General features: G+C 42.1%; 1 protein-coding gene and 1 pseudogene across 2 annotated transcripts; one reads left to right on the forward strand and one right to left on the reverse strand.

Moving 5' to 3' along the window:
- LOC101409120 (large ribosomal subunit protein eL19 pseudogene) lies at positions 1 to 544 on the forward strand (annotated as a pseudogene).
- Positions 545 to 8,016: 7,472 nt separating this feature from the next.
- Positions 8,017 to 18,360, reverse strand: LRAT (lecithin retinol acyltransferase). Of its 2 annotated transcripts, none has more exons than XM_087437503.1 (3): positions 17,928 to 18,360; positions 15,884 to 16,424; positions 8,017 to 12,090 (listed from the first exon to the last, which is right to left on the reverse strand). In XM_087437503.1, the coding sequence occupies exons 2-3, from the start codon at positions 16,421 to 16,423 to the stop codon at positions 11,938 to 11,940; spliced, it is 693 nt and encodes a 230-aa protein (XP_087293629.1). In that variant the 5' UTR covers position 16,424; positions 17,928 to 18,360; the 3' UTR covers positions 8,017 to 11,937. The 2 variants fall into 2 exon arrangements, with proteins under 2 accessions (XP_087293629.1, XP_004421173.1); XM_004421116.3 differs by lacking the exon at positions 17,928 to 18,360 and adding an exon at positions 16,531 to 16,698.
- Positions 18,361 to 21,151: the final 2,791 nt, after the last annotated feature.

Here is a 21,151-nt window from a genome sequence, read left to right on the forward strand (position 1 = left end):
ATGAGTATGCCCAGCATTCAGAAGAGGCTTACCTCCAGTGTCCTTCACTGTGGGAAGAAGAAGGTCTAGTCGGACCCCAGAGAGACTAGTGAAATAGCCAATGCCAGCTCCAGTGTGCAGATCAGAAGCTGATCAAAGATGGGCTGGTCATCCATGAGCCTGTGACTGTCCATTCCCACGCTTGATGTGGGGAAAAGGGCAGACACATGGGCATAGGTAAACAAAAGGGTACTCAAATGTCTGAGAAAGTAACTTGGATGAGAACTCTGCACCCACTGTCCAGAAGACACCGCCCATCAGAGATTGATGCCACCTGCATCACAGCCTGTACCTGCAAGTGAAGGGGAGCGTGTCCAAGAGCAGGCGGATTCTCAAGGAACACATCACAAGCTGAAGACAGACGGAGACTGCAAGAAGCTCCTGGCTGACCAGGCTGAGACTCTCAGGGCAGAGCCCTAGGAAGCACGCAAGTGCCCTGAGGAGCCGCTCCAGGTCAAGGAAGATTTAATCGAGGCTCCTCAAGGAGGAAGAGACCAAGAAATAAAGCTTCCCTTCTTTTGTCTGTACATAGTGGCCTAGACAATTATATAAATAAATCACTCAATAAAACAAGCTTTCATCTGCCATAAAAAAAGAGATACTAGTACTAAACCAAAGAAATATATGTTTTATTTAGTTTTAATAAGGAATATGTTACTTGGTTATGCACCATTTATCTTGTCTGAATGCACTGTCCTGGTATATGTAAGTGTACAGTTAAAAAAAAAGAAATCTAGATACCACTTACTCTGAGAACTAGAATCACCATGGATGGGTCAGTTTCTTACCTACGAGGTGTACACTGTCACCTCAGGTTAACGTGAGGTCAGCTAGAGTGTTGTGTTGCCCTTAGTAAAGATTTAATAGTAGATTTCTCTTTACAGTAGACACTTACCTCACTAATTCAGATCAAAGGAGGGAAAGGAGCTTTTATCTTCATTTAAGAAAAATTCAAATGTTTTGTATGTCCAGACTGACAATAAATATTTATTATTTTAAACAAGAACTTGAGCAATAAAATACTGACTGAATTCTTTTGAGGACAGATTTAGTGAATACGTGAGTGATTTACATCAGCATATTTGCAAGTAAATGGGTGTGAGTAAATGGCTGCGTTAGAAGTATTTGGGATTCTTAAAATGACTATCTCAAGTAATTTAAGTATTCTCTCGTAATCTTGGGTACACTACTAATTTTCTTAAATTCTTGCAGAATTAAGCCTCAACCCATCCCTGTCAGCAGTGTCACAGAATACAATTTATTGAGCAAATTGTTCAGGAGATTAATTGCTGAGTTAATGAGGTTTTAGGTATATTGGTATTTAATTTAAAGCCACTATATTATCTATAATAATGGCAAGGGAATAAACAAATTGAGTGTGTGGCCAGTTGTTAACTCAACTTGTGCATGATGAAATTAAGAATAAAGGAAGTAGGATTTAACACCACAGGAGAAGCTAAAGGATGGAGTTCTTTTATTTTTTCCCTTTTCCAGCTTCTATGATAGATTGATTATTTTTCTGCTAATATGAAAACTATATATTCTATATGCCTAACTCACTAAGACCTATACTTATCAACGTTGGTATTTTCTCCCTAAGACAAGGACTTGAGAACTCTCTCAGGTCCCTTTATCTTCACCTGCTCCTGCAGCCAAACTACACACACGTTTCATTACTGTTACGTGGAATTTGAGTTTTGGATTATCATATACACACATACTTTTTTTTCTTATAAATTATTTAATAAATTATTTACTCACCTCTTATTCCCATATGCGTCATTGTGGCTGCCTAGATTTATTTCTGTTTTTCTTAGAATATTTCTTCCAATAGTCTTTTCAAAGTTGGCCTTTGAATACAAACTTTCTGAGCTTCGAATGCCTGACACCATCGTTTTTGCTCCGTCATATGTAAATAATAGTTTTGCTGCATATAAAATTCTACTTTCCTAGATCTTTTACTTCAACACCTTGAAATAGTACTTCATTGTCTTCTCGAATCTAGTGTTATTATGGAGAAGTCAGACGTCAATCTAATCTTGTTCTTTTGAAAGTTTTCTATTCTTTCTTTCTGAAAGCATTTATAATTTCTTTGTCTTTGATCTTAAGTTTTATAATGTCCAGGTATAGATTTTTTTCTCTTTTATTTTGTTTAGTTCCCTACAAGCTCCTTCAATCAGAGATATTTCATCTTTCTTTCATTTTGGAATATTCTCAGTCTTCAAACATTTTTTTCTTTCCACTTGATTGTCTTTCTCTTTGAGGACTCCTATTAGTTGAATGATAACATGTGTACTTCTCTCCTACATCTCCTACACATTATTCTTTTATATACCCTGTCTTTTAGTAATGATAATAGCTTATTTTATGAAGCATTTGCTATGTGCCAAAGACTCTTCTGTGCACTTTGCATATATTAACTCATTTAATCCTCATTACAACCCAATAGGGTAGATACTATTACTATACCCATTTTACAGATGAGAAAATGGTTATAGAAAGTTAAGTGACTTACTCAGCATTATTCAGCTACTAAATGGCAGAGCTGAGATTTGAACCCAGACATCTGGATCCAGAGTTCACACTTTTAATCACTATGCCATGTGGCTGCCCTTTATCTATTCCTGATGCTGCTGGTAGAGTTCTTTCAGCTCCTAGTTAATTTATTGGTTGTGTCTAGTCTGCTATTTATCTCTCCTATTGTTTTTATTTTAAATTCTGTTTTTCATACTCAGCTATTTCTTCCTGATTTTTCTTTATAACTACTAGTTCTTGCTTCATGTTACCATTCACCTCCCTTCTTTATTACAGAATATGAATTATGCTTATTTTAAATTTGTAATCTAGTTCATTAATTTAACTTCATCTACTATAGCTCGTTTAGTTCTTTTGTAGCTGTCACGCTCCTCAGTTACCTAACATTCCTTGTGAGCTCATGGTCACATCCACAATCTTCATCAGTATATGAACTGGGGGTGGAAGACAAAGCCCAATCCCTCCGTTGTACCCTTCCTAGTGAGTTTAAGGAGTAGGCAGCCGGGCATAAGCCAAAGAGTCTTCTTATGTTTTGGTTATATGCTGCCAGTGCTTATGGAGTGAAGGAGGAGGAAGGGATAACTCCAGGACCTGCCTCTGTTGTTATCATCTCTTACCACACCCAGCACCAACCACCCTGATGTAACCCTCCCACTGGGGCCTCTGGCTGGTGCATGCCAAAGGTATTTTTTTTTAATATGTTAGTTATCTGGGCAACAGAAGAAATTTAGGAAGACAGAAAAGAAAGACCATTTTCTCCTTAAACCCAGAGCCAAGTCCAAAGAATGAGGATTTTGAACTATGAGATGAGATGGTCTATAGAGATAAGCAAAGGATTAAACGGGAAATTTACAATACATAGTGATATATCCCATGTTTAAGCACATAAACCACAGCCTGAATAATATCACCATTAATACTGTCAGGCATGAGATTATGAGAGACAACACAGAGCCACCCTCAGCCCTCTGGTGGTAAGGAAGGTCTGTGCCCCTCGTCCACATCCATGGCAAATAAAGGCACAGCGTGCCCTTGCACTCAAGTGCTCAGTGTCTACTTGTTGAAGAGGAGAAGGTAAAAAGGAAAAAATAATGGCTGGTTAGATGCTTGAATGTAAATCTGCTGAGGAACTAGAAACAAGAGATCTTTCTTACTTTGGCTGCCTGTCTATAGAAAAAAACAAAACCCTGGGAGAGAGTGAAATTGCACTCGTTCTTTAGAATTTATTGAGCACTATACTAGACACGTAGAAACACTTTAAAAGAGCTTGTAGTTTAATCGGAGAGCAGGACAAGCCAGCTGTCAATAAGGCAAACACATCAATTTCAAAACTGTCACATGGGATGTTTCAGGGTCGTCTTAGCCTCTTGAGCTTGGCCCCAGCCCCAGCCTCCATTTTAGAATCACAGATGAAGCAAGCTGCTGGGCCTGCATCCACCAGTTCACACCTACTCGGGAGAGTGGGTGTGGAGTTTGTTTTTGTTTCCTCTTACTGCTACAAACGTTCCATCTGGTACTTAACAGGTGCCCGGTGGGGCCACGTGAAGCTGAGAAGCCTGTTCTTATGAGACTAGGTCAATCCCACGGCCTTCCGACAGGTGCCATCCTAAGCCATTTGCCCTGCCTGTCTCCCACTTTGCCTTCTGACACATGTCCCATCTCCTAGGCTAATTTCCTCTGTAGGGCCTCACCTTCAGACCCGACCGTGACCTCTGTTTTGGCTTCTCAATGGCTGCCATCAGCAGGTATTCCAGGGCTTGATTCATAAGTGGTAGAGACTGGAGGAAAAAAGTTTAGAACTATAGGAGGATATTCAGTCCTGTCTGTTCTCGGAAAATGGCTGACAGATTTCTGCTGAATCAACAATATTACATGTCACACATGTAAATAATGTCCTTTGATCTGTAAGCCAGGTCTGTCATTGTTTGTGAGTCTACTACTCACAATAGGCCTGGAAATTTTGTTTGAGAAGCATTTGCACCATTCCCCGTTGGTGGAGAGCCAGGATGGTCCATTTGCCACCCTTGTGTCGCAGCTTTTCAGTATTTTCCCAGTTGAGTTCCAGGGCTATAATTTGGAATGTGAATTTCATTGCCCAGAAATGACTCCTGCATACCGAGAAGGTAAGTCCCAAATACCAAGACACCCAACTTAGGGAACTATGTGTGAATCTGTGTGTATACCAACAAACAGATGGTAGAGGGACACACATATTGTTATTATTACAGGCTTTTGTTTTGTCTTTTTTTTATTGAGGTAACATTGGTTTATAACATTATATATATTTCAGGTGTACATTGCATTTTGACTTCTGTGTAGACTGCATCATTTTCACCACCAAAAGTCTAGTTTCCATTTGTCACCGTGCACATGTGCCCCTTTACCCCTTTCACCCTCCCTCTGCCCCTCACCCCCCTTCACCTCTGGTAACTACCAATCTGTTCTCCATATCTCTGTGTTTGTTTGTTGTTGTTGTTTTTATTTTCCACATATGAGTGAAATTGTATGGTATTTGGCTTTCTCCATATGACTTATTTCGCTTAGCATCATACCTTCAGGTTCCGTCCATGTTGTTGCAAATGGCATGATTTTGTATTTTTTATGCCTGAGTAGTATTCCATTGTGTATATATATACCACATCTTCTTTATCCATTCATCCATTGATGGGCACTGAGGTTGTTTCCAAGTCTTGGCTACTGTGAATAATGCTGCAGTGAACATAGGGGTGCATGTATCTTTTCAAATTAGTGTTTTCCTGTTCTTTGGATAAACCCAGAAGTGGAATAGCTGGATCATATGGTATTTCTATTTTTAATTTTTTGAGAAATCTCCATACTGTTTTCCATAGTGGCTGCACCAGTTTGCATTACCACCAGCAGTGTATGAGGGTTCTTTTTTCTCAACATCCTCTCCAACACTTGTTATTTCTTATCTTTTTAATAATAGCCATTGTGACAGGTGTGAGGTGATATCCTAAGGCTTTTGTTTTATCTTAACATCTGTCTTGGCATTGCTTCATGAAAGGACACTGCTTTGTAAACAGTTCACTATGGAACATAGAGTGGTCATCATGGTGTCAGCTCATATACTCCATATTGGCCTCATCAGAGGACTGCTGAGCATGAACAGTACCTGGTGTAACTGGGTGCAGTTTGCATGGATACCTTAACAAAACTAAAACCATCAACACTGTTGACATCAACACTGTCAGTAAAAATTACTCTCCCATTTAAACTAAAACTGATAGCCATCTTCAAAGGAAAATCAGTTACAACTAGTTCCCTTAGAGCAGATCACCGTGGCTTGGAGCACATGATTGTGCAACTTGGCAACCACTGATTGGCCCAGGGATGTCACCTGATCTGAAGGAACCTGACTTAAAGGATATAAGAGGGACCGATGGCCCATGAGGTGGCCCATGACCACCAATACTGCATAGTAACTGCTCAGCCTAATTAGATCCTTTGGCAATTTTAAATGAGAGACAGAGACCCAGTAGAGTGAAGCAGAAGTTAAAGAAACAAAATAAAGGTGTAAGGAAAGCCATGAGGCAACAGAAGCAATGATACAGTGAGGGTTGGTAGCAGTAGGTAGACAGCCGTAGAAGTAGCAGTTATAAGCTCAGTGGAAAGAAATATGTGGGACAGAATCTAGAGTCAAGAACAGGATAGCACTAGGGTTGTCACTGGGACATGAGAGCAGTGGTGAGCTGAACGAGGAGAAGTGACCATTCACCTGTTGAGGTGATTCCTGTGCTTCCCACTTTTCCATCTATTCTTTTTTTTTTTTAATTTTTTGTTTATTGCAGTAACATTGGTTTATAACATTGTATAAATTTCAGGTGTACATCATTATACTTCTATTTCTGCATGGATTACATCATGTTCTCATGTTCACCATCCAAATACTAATTACAACCCATCACCACACACATGTGCCGAATTAGCCCTTTCGCCCTCCGCCCTCCCTCCTTCCCCTCTGGTAACCACCAATCCAATCTCTGTCTCTATGTGTTTGTTTATTGTTGTTATTATCCACTACTTAATGAAGGAAATCATATGGTATTTGACCTTCTCCCTCTGACTTATTTCACTTGACGCTCCCTGGTGGTCTAGTGGTCAGGACTCGGCGCTCTCTCCATCTATTCTTAAATAAACCTCCATCCATAAAACTTATGTTTCTTTTCCTTACAACCTAACTCCACCCCTATTCATCATATGTTTCACAGAACTGCATGCTCATAAGACTCACCTGAGACACTTGGAAAGTTTATGTAATGGTTTCTTTCTACCTCAGACTTTTATAGTGTAAAATCCTCTGTGATCTTGCCTCTTGTCTCTAGCACCACCTCAGTCAGAGTTGTTCTTCCTCAGAGGAATGGCGAGTTCTTTGTAACAGTACTGGGCACCTTTCTCTCAAAGCAACAACATAAACACAGGTAATTGTTTTTAATGACTAGCAGTAAACCCGCTGTGATATGGCTTCTCATGAGTCTGTACCTTTGTATTTTACTGCTCCAGGTGCCTGCAATGGCCTGGAAAAGAGAAGTCTCTTTCACTTTAAATATTTGTATTCTTTACAACTCAATTAAGGTACCAATGAAAAACTTTTTGACATCCTTTTCCTTTACTGGCCCCCAGCAGACAAGTATAAGTGTTGTCTTTCTGCTCTTCTGACACTTGTACAAGCTTATCATTGTTTGAAATCTATTTACTTGCCCCTCTTTCTCATTAGATTGAGTAACTGCAGAACTAAGATTCTAACTAGTTCATTCTTGTGTGGCCCTGCTTGGAATCGCAGAAGGTCTGCAAGAAATTAATACATTCATTGGAGGAAAGCTTGTCCAATTCATGGGAGACCTCAGGGAGCCAATGTGGTATAGTGGAAAGAACGCTGGAGTCAAGTTCTGGGTCTGGCTCTGATTATTTGCATAGTCACAAAGTATCTCAATTTCTGTGCCTGATTTTCCACACCTGAAATGTGGTTAGATGTTTAAGGGTTCAGCCCAGTAACCTCTGTGGTCCTTTGCAATGCTGTGAATGCATTTCAAGACTGGCCCTGGGCCTTGCTCCTACTCTCACCTCATCCCCACTCCACCAATAGAGTAAAGGTGCAGGCTGCCTTGGTCACATTACACATCTGGTTATAGAGTTCATGCCCATGGCTCTAATTATTTGTTGTTGCTTGATTTTGTGGAATGGAGAAGGGATTTGTTACTTTATATTACACAGAACCCGTTTCTACATAATCAAGGTAGGCTTCAAGATGTAGATGACATAGATCATATCAGTTTAAAGGCAGATCCACATAAAGTTTTGATTTCAAATATATAAACTATGTTCAGTAAAGGAAGCTTTTAGAGGCAAAATTCTTCAGGCTACCATGCTCAAAAAAATGTGTGTGATCTACTTTTATGTATTTCAAATTCAAAGACAAGAGAGGACAGTATGTAAAATTGATTTTATTTACCATGCATGTATACCAAATATAAAACTAGTTGAGCTCACAGATTTAGGTTAGGTAAAACTCTCTAAAGAGATCATATAAAACAAAAGATTGGCAACCATCATTTCTTATATGCTTCTCATCTATAACAAAAGTCTTTTGCTATTGGCATAACTTTGATATCACTGGAAAACATTTTTGATATTTTACAGTATGAAATAGAAAATGCAAAAATAAGAACTATATCTATATTCTGAAAAAAAATTTTTTAAACAACAAATCCATACTTCTTTGCTTGTCCTTGGGAATAAATATACCTCGCAGAACATAGATCTGTTCTGCTGGAAAGGAAGCATGACTCCTCCCTGACACCCTACCAAAAGTTACTCATGAGTCAAATAGAAGGATTTGGCTAAAGTCTGTTGACACTTCCTTGACATGTTTGCTCTCTACCCTCACAATTACAGGTCCTAATCTGAGAGACTGAGGACCACAGCCAGTCTCCTAATAGATCCCCTTGTCCTGTCTTACCCATTTTCCCATCCTCCCTCCATACTTCTGGGAGTTACCTTTCTGAACCCCAAATCTCCATTGCTTGTTCATAAAGCCCAAACCTCTTGGTCTACACTTGCACCACCTGATCACTGCTTTCCTTTTCCAACATCTCTCCTCATCATCCTCACTCTGCTCTAGCCTGGAACCACTTACATTTGCCTGAATGCCCCAGGCAGTTTCATGCTTTCAGTCCCTGAATAGTAGAGTACCTCACACTTACGTGTCAGGCATGTTGTTTCCATACATTTGCTCATGCTGTTCCCAATGTGTAGAATGTCCTGCCCAAGTCTGTCCCCCTGGAAAACATCTCATTTTTCCAATTCTCAGTGCACAGTCCCTATAATTTTGGCCTTATCAGTTAAAATCAACCACTTGTTGGGGCCAGCCCTGTGGCTTAGCGGTTAAGTGCGCGTGCTCCGCTAGTGGCGGCCCGGGTTCGGATCCCGGGCGCGCACCGCCGCACAGCTTCTCCGGCCATGCTGAGGCGGCATCCCACATACAGCAACTAGAAGGATGTGCAGCTATGACATACAACTATCTACTGGGGCTTTGGGGGAAAAAAGGAGGAGGATTGGCAATAGATGTTAGCTCAGAGCCGGTCTTCCTCAGCAAAAGGAGGAGGATTGGCATGGATGTTAGCTCAGGGCTGATCTTCCTCACAAAAAAAAAAAAAAAAATCAACCACTTCTTTTTCTGTGCCTTAAATCAGCTCTATTGCAGGAAGTCTTAATACTTCTATGTCTATGAAGCCATAAACTTTGAGGAAGAGCTCCATGTCTCACTCATCTTTTCATCCCTAATACATGCATAGTACCTGACACTTGCATTATTTCATCTTAGCCCCAGCTACTCCTATTTGGCCTTCATCTGAGTACGGCAAAAAACAAAATAAGCAACAAAAAGCTGCATCAGACACTATCATTTCACAAATTAGAATAGAAATTTAGAAATATAAGGGACTTGAAGGATTACAAGGATGAATCTCAACTAATGAAGCCCAGAGAAATTCATTCGAGATACATTAATAGCTCAGGATTTTTTCCATAACCATAATCAGGAATATATGCTCCTTTTTCTACCTTGTTAAGCAACTAATCAAACTGAGCACAACAAAACAAAAACTCTCCTTTTTTCCTAAGAAGTTCAACAAATTCTAGTGTTGTGGAACATTTAATTGAAAAAACCTTCCTTCTAGTTTCCTCTTCCCATAAGTAGTGGAACACATCAGTGTGATAAGATCACCTCTTACTATTCAGCTTAATGGTAGAATTGCCTCCTTCAGATAGATTTCTGACCCTTCAGGAAGGTTTAATTTCTTCTTCCCCTCTATTCTCACAGCACTGTATACATTCTAATAAATGTAGTTGAAAAATAGTATTAATTCTAGACCATGAAATTACAACAGGTCAGTGCCTGGCATATAATAAGCACTCAAACAAATGATGAACTGAATCTCACTTTAAGGATACAAAGTGAGTCAAGACTAATTATGTTTATTCCAACCTTAAGTACTTCCCTGGGCATTTAATGAGGGATCATTATCTTTGAACACAGATTTAACATCAGACAGAGGTTTCTACTACCTGCAATACTAAAGTCTGCAAAAAAGGTGTTAATTATTTATGAGGACACCATATTTTTAAGAAATGACTTTATTTAAACAGTTGCTACAAGGGCGATATATAGTAAGTGAAAAACCACTAATACAATGGATTTCTCATAGTGGTTACTTTTATGTATACATACTTAAAATAATTTTAAGTGGTTGGAATAGGCCCATAGAACACCTTTATTCTGTAGTGTGTCCATTTCATGTTTTTATTATTTGAAACATTTAAATGATTAAACATAAAGTTTAATTATTATTAAACTCCAATTGAATTTGTTGGGTAAATTAGTGGTGACGAAACATCAGTTATAATTAAAATCTGCTCTTAAATTTGTTCTGATTGGATCACTAAGTGACTGACCCTCCCCTCCCCATACCATTTGTTATGTGGCTCATTATTTTGTGATTCTTGATAGTTTATAAAGCAATTTTAACTTGAAATGCAAGTCTAGCTTGTGGCTTAATTTTTAGAATTTGGTAATTTTGGAAAAGTACTCGAATGCTTGCTCTAACATGGCTACATCTCAAGTCTGATATTAAAACAGCCTGAGTCTAATCAATTTACATGCCTGGCGGTACTAAGACACTTAAAAATTATTTCTAACAGTCATTTCCTTTCGTCCTACTTGATTGGGTTTTATATACTGCCATGGCCCCCTTCTTAAGCATGTAAGCTATACTTAGTAATGAAATGGAGAAACCTGACTAGCATACAAATCTGAGGGCTTTTGCAAATTACATAGTACATTAGTAAGTGCTTTAAAAGATAAACCATCCAATGACATATATGCCAGTTACACCACAAATGCAAGGGCATAAGAATATGGATTAAACTTGCTTTTACATTCACCTCTACAGATGCTCTATAATGACCTCGCTGGTAGGATAAAGCAATCAAGAAAAAATAAATTTTCTCTCATCAGTTTGAGAGTATGTGGATATCTGCATATTTAATTGGCACATACACACTCCAAGTGCCCAAATTACTTCAATCCTATATCCATTTACCTCTCAGAGTGGTTCAAAGTAACCACATGACACATAAAAGGAAAAAAAAAAAATGAATGTCAGGCTTCCTATTAAGTAAAGCCAAATCAAATTGTTCAACTGATGCTATAGTAGCTATTTCTACAGGGAAACACAAATTTCTATAATTCTGTTCAATTACTTTATCATTAAACCTTAACTTTGCCAATATGGTTTCAAGTAATGAAAGTATTCTTGACTTATTGGGAATTATATATAATACATGAAAAAAACAGATTGTGAATTTTTGGGGGCCAATCATCAAACATGTTTTCATCTGAATGAAGGAAATTCTTTCAGTTTAATATAAGTTTTTTCAATGAAACAGGATAAGTTTACAGTAAAGTTAGTGACCTCATTCAATAAGACTTCCAATTTTCAAATTCAGGCCTAACAGAGAAGAGCAATGATTACAGGAGAAAAAAGTAACACAAATAATCTCCTGTGGCCATCATCTCAGGGGCTGGTTTTCTTGTAATGATAAATTCTATCACAACTTGCCATGTTTCCAAGATTTTCACAGTGCTTTCAAACGGAATTGCCTAAGAAGATTCAGAAAGCCTTTGTTCTTGGGCTTACACAGTAAGCACTTTGCGTGATTCTTAATCACATTTTTATCCGGAACACAGCATTACAGGTCACATTCTTCTTGATGATGCTTACACTGGTTTGTGCTCTATAAACATATTTACACACAGAATACACACATTGACGTGGGGGTATGAAGTTAGCCAACCATCCATAAGCAGAATGGAATAAAAATTGCAGGAAGGGTAGCATATGACGCCAAGCCCAGATAGACTATAGATGCCAATCCCAACACTGCTGAAGCAAGAACACTTCTCTGATCACGAATAATTATCTTCACAGTCTCACAAAACTGGAAAATAAAATTTAAGAATATTAGAAAAAGTAGCTAAACCTAAGAAGAATCACATATGCCAAACAGTAAAGCACAATTTTCCCAGCTATTTTCTGTCTACCAGAGGAACTAGAATTTCTCTTATGACTTATGAAAGAATTTAAGATGTTCGTAGTTCAGTTTCTTGATTCCATATCCCACAGTAGCTAAAACGACATTTTAGGCAATTTAATAATGGCAGTTGCCTTTGTACACCCAGAACTTTTATGGAAAACTACAGAGAATGTAATCACATAAAAGTTATTCAGGATTAAAAGTTAAAAACAACATTAAACTGCTTATCAATAACAATAACATATTCTAAAAGTACACGAGCAAAGAGATCTCTAATCTCAAGTAAATGGAATTTAGCCTATTATTATTGGTGAATTCAATTCCTACAAGTCATCATTCTAAAATTTGGTGATACCAGTGATAACTTTCTTATATGTCTCAAAATCTAAAGGCATAGAAAATCTAATATTGTTGTCATATCTTATTCCCTGCCTAATTAAATTAAACAAATTCACAATCAATTATGCAATACAAAATTGGCTGTTGAAAAGATAAATTAAATATGATCCCTAACCCTGAAGAGTGTATTCTTCTAATACGTGTAATTTTTTTTTCTTAGAAAACTAATTTTACTCAGCAGTGATGGCCTATGTTTGCATCCTGGATCACCCACCTATTAGCTGTGTGACCTCAAGTAAATCACTGAGCCTGTCTAGACTACTCTCTTCTCTTCCATGGGAATACTGAGGCTGTCGTGAGGATCGAATGAAATCTTTTATGCAAAAGGACTTTGCATTCTTCTACACACTGTAAATGTAAAGTATTACAAAGATTATTACTGCTACACCTGCTGACAATTATCTCTACTTCATCATTGTCAGGGCCAGAATTTAGCAATTAACTGCTCCATTCTAGATGAGTTTTGCTACTTATACTAATTTTAAATTCATTTTCTAGACATGACATTGTACGTATATGCTTTTAGGGTCTCCTACAGTGGCTTATATAGCACTGGACAGCTAGGTTTTCAAATCCTTAATGGATAGAATGCACAAGTCCAATATATTTTAACACACTCTCTTGACTATAAGGTTGTCTCTATCCATACTTTTATACAATATCCAAACAAATACAAAACTTCCTGTTAGTTATCCAGATGTTGGTCTTTTTATATATCATACATATAATTTGTATCTTTTTACTAAACTAACAAGACATTGAGTAACAAACACACAGTCTTAAAGTGGTGAGGATCAAACTAAATGAAGTTTTCAGGACAATGAGACAAGCTGCTCGGCAATAATGGGAAGATATACATTTAGGTAAAAGAGTAAGTTGTCTTGATACAGTTATGCTTCTTTTATCCTTTTCTCAATAATTTTTAATTAAGGCAAACAGAGAAATCATTGTGGACTGTCTTTCCTCCCAAAGCAGATTTTCTCAAGGAGCATCTCATTTCTAGTGTCCTGTTCTTGTTCACTTGACCATCAGCCCAGGAGGCATCTCTAGTGGTGCTCAACAGTAGGAAATATCCTGAATTTCTAGAAGGTGTTACGAAGCACTTTTTGAGTATTGAATCCCCAGAAATTAAAAGGGGTATTTGCATTCATTTTTGGCAATGAGAAGCACTATCAGCAAAGTAAAAAACAAATGCATAGTAGAAAAAGCATAAGGAATAGAAATAGTCACTAATTAAAGGGACTTCCAGTTTACAAAAACATTGAAATTATTCACAGAAATATAAAAATCTCTTAATTTTATGATTTCTAAACTTGTAAAGAAGAGCATCACTGCAAAGAAGTAAAAGATTCTCATTCAGTACATTTTCCAATTAGCTGCAATGTTTTCATGAGGGAAAGTGTTCTTGAGAGTTTTTATAAACTCAGATTTAAGTAAGAGACAACTTTGCAACTCTCATGTTAAGCTGATAATAGTTGTATATATGGAGAACTCAACAATCAGACCCAGAATCAAGTAATTCCTTATGTTTCTGAAAAGTAGAAACCAGTTCTCCTTCAATGACCTACTTCTCTCAGTGCATCTTCAAAAAAGAGTTCTTAGAATTAGAAAATTTGGGATGGGGATGTTTTTTCCGGGGAAATCTGTAGCCAAACTGTTTGTTAGACCATTCAAAGTGAAGACAAAAACTCAGTTTCACAAGAGGTGCTATGTAGCAACAGCAATTAAAACACTTCTCTACTTCTGTAAAACCTCACAAAGTTTCCAAAGATGAAAAACTACTCCAACTAGTTACTTATGCAGATAAAATATTTTAGTACCTTAAAAAAGCACTTGTACTGTTTTTCTGTAGAAGTATATAACACAGTGTTATATGTGTTCCATGAAAGAGTAACTCCTAATTATGGGATAGAAATACTGTTTTTCCTTAGAGAAATTATTTGCTTAGTTTCTAAGTAAATCTGACGTGTTTCCTTTTGTACACTTTTGGAGCCAGTGTTCATAAATGTAGTGAAGTTCATCGCTAAACAGCCTGGACTAGAGCTGTGATTTGTGAATCAATGCACAGTGCTCTAACTGTATTTTTATTTTACTTATAAAAGAATTCCTAGATTGAGCTGTTGTGGCTCTGTAATCTACAAGAAGTTTCATATACCACTGTATAAAAAGCATAATACTTTCATGCTCTGCCACAGAGGAGAGAAAGATTTTCCAATATGGGTCAAAAAATTAATCAAGATGTGGAGCAATAAAAAATTAGTTACGTGGACTCAGATTCTTTTGGTCCAAAAAGTACCTAAACGTGAAGAGTAAAACATGAAGCTCATTATGTGATTACCCAGGTTTCCATTGTGAATAGTGAATATTAACAATACCTCTTTTAACAGCAGCAGTGAAGGCTGAGAAAGCTTCCAATTGCAAATGAAGTTGCAGACTTTAAATGTTAACTATCTTGAAAAGTTGAGGTTTCAAAAGGAAATAAAAATCCATTTTTCCCTTTGGATTTGTGGCTAATTTAAATCATCTTAAATTCTAATGCTGTGTTTTTTAAAGTACTCATAAAAATTACCTTCCAGCATTTAATGGCTCTTCTTGAAAACCAATTGTTTTAATCTCTGGGGAACCGGTAAACAATCTAAGCCACCTTTGGGGCTAATGGGTAAAGGACGCTTAACAACGAAGTCTAGATCCCCATCTAGATTCTGTGTTGGATTAAAGCCAACACAGAAGGAATTCAGATTACCAAGGAAAAGACAGCTCCGAAGGCCAGACACAGGAGTAAGGGATCTACCTTGGGGATCTTCTTACTAAGAATCTTGATATTTATACTAAGCCAAGGGAATTCACTCTCTGCAGCCTACAGAGGGAGAAAACTGCATGCTTCCTTATTTGAAAGGCACAACAATTTGTATATAGTATCAGGGGTTAAATATAAACTCTGGACACCTTCCTTCCAATTGCAATCCTTGGGAAAAGTTGCAAGCACACGCCGACAGATTTTCTGTGACCCTGCCCTTTGGCATTTCAACTACGCTGGGTGGACAGCCTACGACGTCTGCAGCAATAACTGGGCAGCTCTCTCGAATCGCTGGCAGCAGCCCTGCCACACTCTTTCACCGCGCATTTCGAGATATGCTGTAAAGCACATCGCCATTTATTTATTCACTTGGCCTCCCTTAGGAACATCAGAGCATTCGTTACTCAATCTAGAACTCAATCCCTGCTCCCAGGGGAGAGAAAAGGTTAGGGATGTGAGGGGGCGTCCCCACCGAGCCCACCGGCGAGTCACACGTCTTACTCTGTCGGCCTGGGAGCTGATCGGGGTGTCGAATCGGCAGTAGGTCACGAAGTGTTCGCAGTTGTTCCACAGTAGGCTGTAGGGAGTCAAGCCCAGCAGCTTCTCTGCCCTCTGCGCCACCTCTTCGTTGAGCAGCGGCTTCTTCTTGAGGGCCTTGTCCAGGTGATTGACGAGGATGTCGGCTCCGTAGGCGAAGTCCTCCACTGTGTCCACGCGGACGCTGGCCACCCTGCAAATGACGCCCGGGAGCAGACGCTTGTTGGAGACCACCCTCTGAGTGAGCCCCTTGTCGTTGGTCAAGGCCAACAGGATGTCAGGCATCATGTGGGCGACACGGTTGTGGCCCAGGTAGATACCAAAGTGGGTCACGTGGGCCCGGCGCACCTCCAGCACGTCGCCGCGGAGGAAAGAGCTGATCTCATAGAAACGGTGCCCCGCCTCGTCTTCGCCCGGGGCGGCCCAATTGAAGAGCCTGAAGTTGGAAATGACGAGCAGCTTCTCCAGCAGTAGGGACAGCGCCTCCAGCATTGGGTTCTTCATCCTGCAGAGCAAAGGGAGTCTTGAGGGGACCGCCGCCGCTCCGGCACGGGCCGGGCCGGGCTGGGCCAGGTGAGCTCGCCGGACAGGGGCGCGGCGCTGCGGCTCACCTGCAGGCCGGCGGCCCAGCTCCGCAGCAACAGCGGCTGCCGAGGGGGAAGGGAGAGAAAAGAGAGGAGGAGAAGCCAGGAGATTGGCTTGGCCGCACCGCACTGGGGATTGAGGAGGATGAGGAACTGGCGGCGGCTGACCGCGGGGACTGCGGGCCCGGCGCCGCGAGCAGCAAGCGAAGGAGCGCACCTGGAGACGGTGCCGGGGCGCAAGGCCGCGCGTTGCTCTGGGTTGCCACCTTCGAGGAGGCCTTTTATGGCCGTCGAGGGGGCGGGGCCATGCCGCCACAGACCCGGCGAGAGCGCTGATTGGGCGCCGGCGGCGAGCCCACTTGCAGCGGGGATCTGGCGGGACTGTGGCCTGCTTAGAAGGGGGCGGGCCTCCTGGCTCCGGGATTCCGCTAGGTGACCCCTTCCAGAGGCAGGCTCCTTCTTCCACTCGAGACCTAAGCTCTTCCGGCCTTTATACCGCAGTTTTTGGAGAGTAGAGGCCGAAGGCGTGGCCGAACGAAAGCTCTTGCACCTGTCTGAACTGGGGTGCGTTCCGGGCTCTTCGGAAACGTTTTCAGTAGAAAGTCCCCCTGGGCTAGGTCTTTGAGCAGAACCACTTCCCTCTAAAGGGTGGGACACCCCGAGACCTCGGCTTACTAAAGTGTTTGCATTTAGTGTGCGAAGTGCGGGCGCCTCGAACGCCTGCGGATTCCTTCTCCAACTTCGTAGCGCCGCGGTCCCGCACGCCGCGGATCCTCCTGCCCTTTAAACGCCCCGCCCCGAATCCCTCTCGCTTTCAGCCCGCGCGCTGGTAGGGTAGCGACTGGCGCGTCCAGGCCCCGCGCGCGGCGGTCCGAACCCGAGGGCCCCAGCGCTCCGAGGCACCAGGCACCGTTGAGCGCGCGGCTCCCAACGGTCACCGGGGAAAACGGCGAAGTCCCCAACGTCCGCCTGGAAAGCCGGATTAGTGTCAAGTTTATTTCTTCGGCTTCAGGGTCACCTGGACCCAGCTTCAGTTCACCCTCCAAAACTTTGTCGCTTTCTTTTACAACGCAGCCGCCCGGAGGTGGCCAAGGAAGGACGAGGGGCTGCGTCCCCTGCCCGAGCGCCTGCCGTGACCCAGGTGCCTCGGCGAGGCTGCTCCCGGGGCGCAGCCGGGGAGGGAGCTGCTGATGCGCCGTCCGCGCCAGGCTGGGCACGCGGTGTCCCGACCCTGCGCAGAGCTCCATGCTAATGCCTTGTGTAAAGGCGTAAATTCCGCGGACAAAGGCCACAGTGGAGAGCCTCGGTTGGCTCCACAAAGCCGCGCAGTTCGGGGTTAATAGGTTTCATCAGCGAACAGATTCTCGGCTCGCCTGGGGGAAGGGGCTCGCTGCCGATGATGGATGAAGGGCCATTTATCTTACCTGGAAGATGAAGGGGACCATGGAAACCAGGCGGAGAGGAGGCCAGCTCCCCATTATTCTCGGAGGCCCAGCCTTTGCCCCCACCCCCGGTCTGCCATCAGCGCTCTGTCCCAGTCGTCCCACGCGCCGGTGACTTTTGTTCATTTCACAAGCGATTCTGAATCACATTAGAGTCCCAGCAATGAGAAGAAAACTCCATTTCCCACAAACGAATCGAAAGAAGAACGTGGAGAAAGGAGGGAGGCGATGGACGTGGAAATTGAAAATCATGATTTCCCCAGTCTCCCTCCCAAATTTAAAGAGAAGCGCCGTGCTAGCGGGTTGCTGAAACTAAGCAAACACCTCTGCACACGGGCGCTCGTTAGCTTCCAGCAGCATACCAGCTCAGCTGCTGGATTTAAAATCTGGGGAGTCCGTGGAAATTTGTAAAAGTCTGATCCAGACCTCGGCGTCCACGTTAACTTAGACCCAACGTCGGACTCTCAGGCTCTGGACACACTAGTCGGGTCCAGTTCTGGGAAAGAGCCTCTAGTGTCAAGGGCCAAACGGTCCAGGGAGATCAAAGAGGACTTGGTAATTAGCGATTTCCGTCTCTTGCGGTCACTAACCCGGCTTGTAACGCCTACGACTGTCTCCTCCGGGGGGATTTGCGGGAGAAGACAGCACAGACAACTGCCTTACGGCTCCGCAGAGGACTCTTTTAGAGCAAAGTATTACGGAGAAATCACCTATAGACCCTCGATAGCCGCATCTCCACGGCGTTTTGTGAGGCAGACAGTGCCAAGCTGATTTGAGTTTGATTTTTCCCTTTCCCTGTGGGGTTAATGTTTTGGCCGCCGCCTCTGAAAAGGAGTCACTTAAAGAAAAAAGGAGATAAGATCAATATAAGGCATGAATCGGTGTAGGTTGCTCAAGACGTAGGCGTCCTGCTGTGTTTGGAAATGGAGGGAAATGAGAAGTGTCCGTAGTTTCTTGAAGGTTATTATTTTTACCTCTGATGACTCCCGATTTTTAAGCTAGAATGTTATGCCATTAAATAGATTTATTTTTCTCAGTGAAATTGCCCGAAAGCAGCCCTCTCCCTCTGCCCCTCCTGCCGGGAATGGAGGCAGTGCAACATCTTCATTTGTCCTGTTTCTGAAGTCTCCCCAGACCTCTTTAGCCGGGAGGGGTCATCGACGATTAGGCTGCTTTTCAACTGAGAAAATGCAGAGTCGAATGAGCCCTCCCCTTCCCTATTCTTTAACAAATCATTGTCACCTTACCTTGCAAAAGGCTGAGCGGCCAGTTTTTGATTGCTCCCTAAAGGGACACAATAAAAATATGTTTATACACTAATAGGCTCACACTCCTACTCATACTTTCCTGTCTGTACCAATTTTAGCTAAACTATAAGAAGACAACTGCTGTTAGAAGGAAAGGCCCAAGAGAAATCTAACGTTAGAAAGTTCTCTTTCCTAAACCAGAACAGATCATTTGCAGAGAGGAGAATCCCCCCGGATTGCTTAGAAAGACCTCTTGTTTCCCAGATCGTATGAAAGGCGGTTACATTCAACAAGTTTCTAAGTGCAAACGCCTTAAAGGCACGCCAATGTGTCGCCAAGTCTGGCCGGGCGATTCTGGAAGAGCCGAGGCTTTCCTGGTCAACATATAGACTTCACTGAACGGTCGACTCTCCCTCGGCCACCGCTTCCCTATCCTCCCGCAGAAAGACGAACGACAGCAACAGTATCCCCAACTGCGGATCCGGCCCGCCCCGCGCCGTTCTAGCTGCAGCCCTCAGGATCGGGTCCATTTCTCACAGCCTCACAGGCCGACTCTACTGGGGCTCTGCGAAAAAAGTAGGGTGAAATTGAGGCTCGCAGAGCCCACCTAACTTCCGGGCTTCACCCTCAGGCCCTCGCTCGACCTCATCGCTGGTCCCAGGAGAAAGAGGTCCCACTCGCAGGGTCAAAGTGCAGGAATCCAGCAGAAGCCTGGAAGGCCAAGGGATTTCTTACTTGCAGACTTCTTACCTCTGGCTTCTCCCTGTTCCTCAGAGAAGCCTTTAGAGTGGAGTTTGTGATCATACTGTTGTGTGCTTCCTATGTGCTAGGCACTGACCTCAACATTTTCTCATTTAATCCTCATAACCCTGTAAGGTATCATCTCCAATTTGCACAGGAAGAAATTGAGATTTGTAACTCTTGTCTCCATCACTGAGTTCGTGTAGATCAGGACTCAACCACAGGTTTCTTTGCCCCAGGTCCACCACGACTGGGGAAGGCCTGACCTTCCATTGGATCATCCACCTGTCATCCATTCATTTATTGAGTATGCTGGGCACTGTGCCCAGCCCTGGAAGTTCAATGAAATATCTAACCCAAAACTTAGATCCCACTCCTTTTCTTTCTAATTTGGACTTCATTTTTCTGCTTCTCTAGTGCCACGGGGTCCAATTTTTAACATCAGTTATTTTACTGCAATAGTGAGAAAGGTCTGACTAACCTGGTTAAGCTTCCTGGTTATGCCCTCGCCAGGAAGGCCCCAGCCCTTGAGTGGTCAGTAGTCCTACACCCTCCTTAGATGCAGGAATGGGAGGGTGGGAGTGAGGGTGGGGGATGGGGAGTAGGTGTTAGGGTCTTGGCTAAGAGCACAGAGTCAGAAACAGAACTTAAGCCATGTCCCAGACTTCTTACCTCTTAGACATTCCTTCCCCTGGGCCCTAAGTCTGATAAATTTTCTAAACTTCATATTTTTAAATTATTGCCCTTCTTTAGGATTATTTTGTTGTTGTTGTTAGATTTTTTTAGATTATTAAATCATTGGCACATAAACAATAATAATCTTAACATTTTTCTTCTGAGCTATCTGTCTACCTTCAGTTCATTTATATATGCTCAAGTCTGGCCCCATGGAAACAAACAGAGGCCCCAAGTAGCTAACTCTAATGGGGTGGGGAGAATAAAGACTTTTGTGAACTTCGCTCTGGAGGCAGAGGAAAAAGAGCAGACACCTTTCCTTGGAGCCTCTTAACTGAGTGCTATGTGGAGTGTTAGGCTAATAGGAACCAATTACCTCCTGGGAGGAAGATTTCCCCAGCTTCCTTCCTGGTTGGCTAGCACCTTATTATGATGGCCTCAATCCTGCCTATTGTCCTCAGAAAGATTAAAGGCAGCAGCAGCTCCAGCCAGATAGGATTCAGTTGGGTGTTTTTGTTTTTGTTTTTGCCAACCATAAAATCA

This window comes from Ceratotherium simum, chromosome 12 (assembly GCF_057802395.1).
Source record: "Ceratotherium simum simum isolate JZ-2026a chromosome 12, ASM5780239v1, whole genome shotgun sequence".
NCBI classification, from domain to species: Eukaryota; Metazoa; Chordata; class Mammalia; order Perissodactyla; family Rhinocerotidae; genus Ceratotherium; species Ceratotherium simum.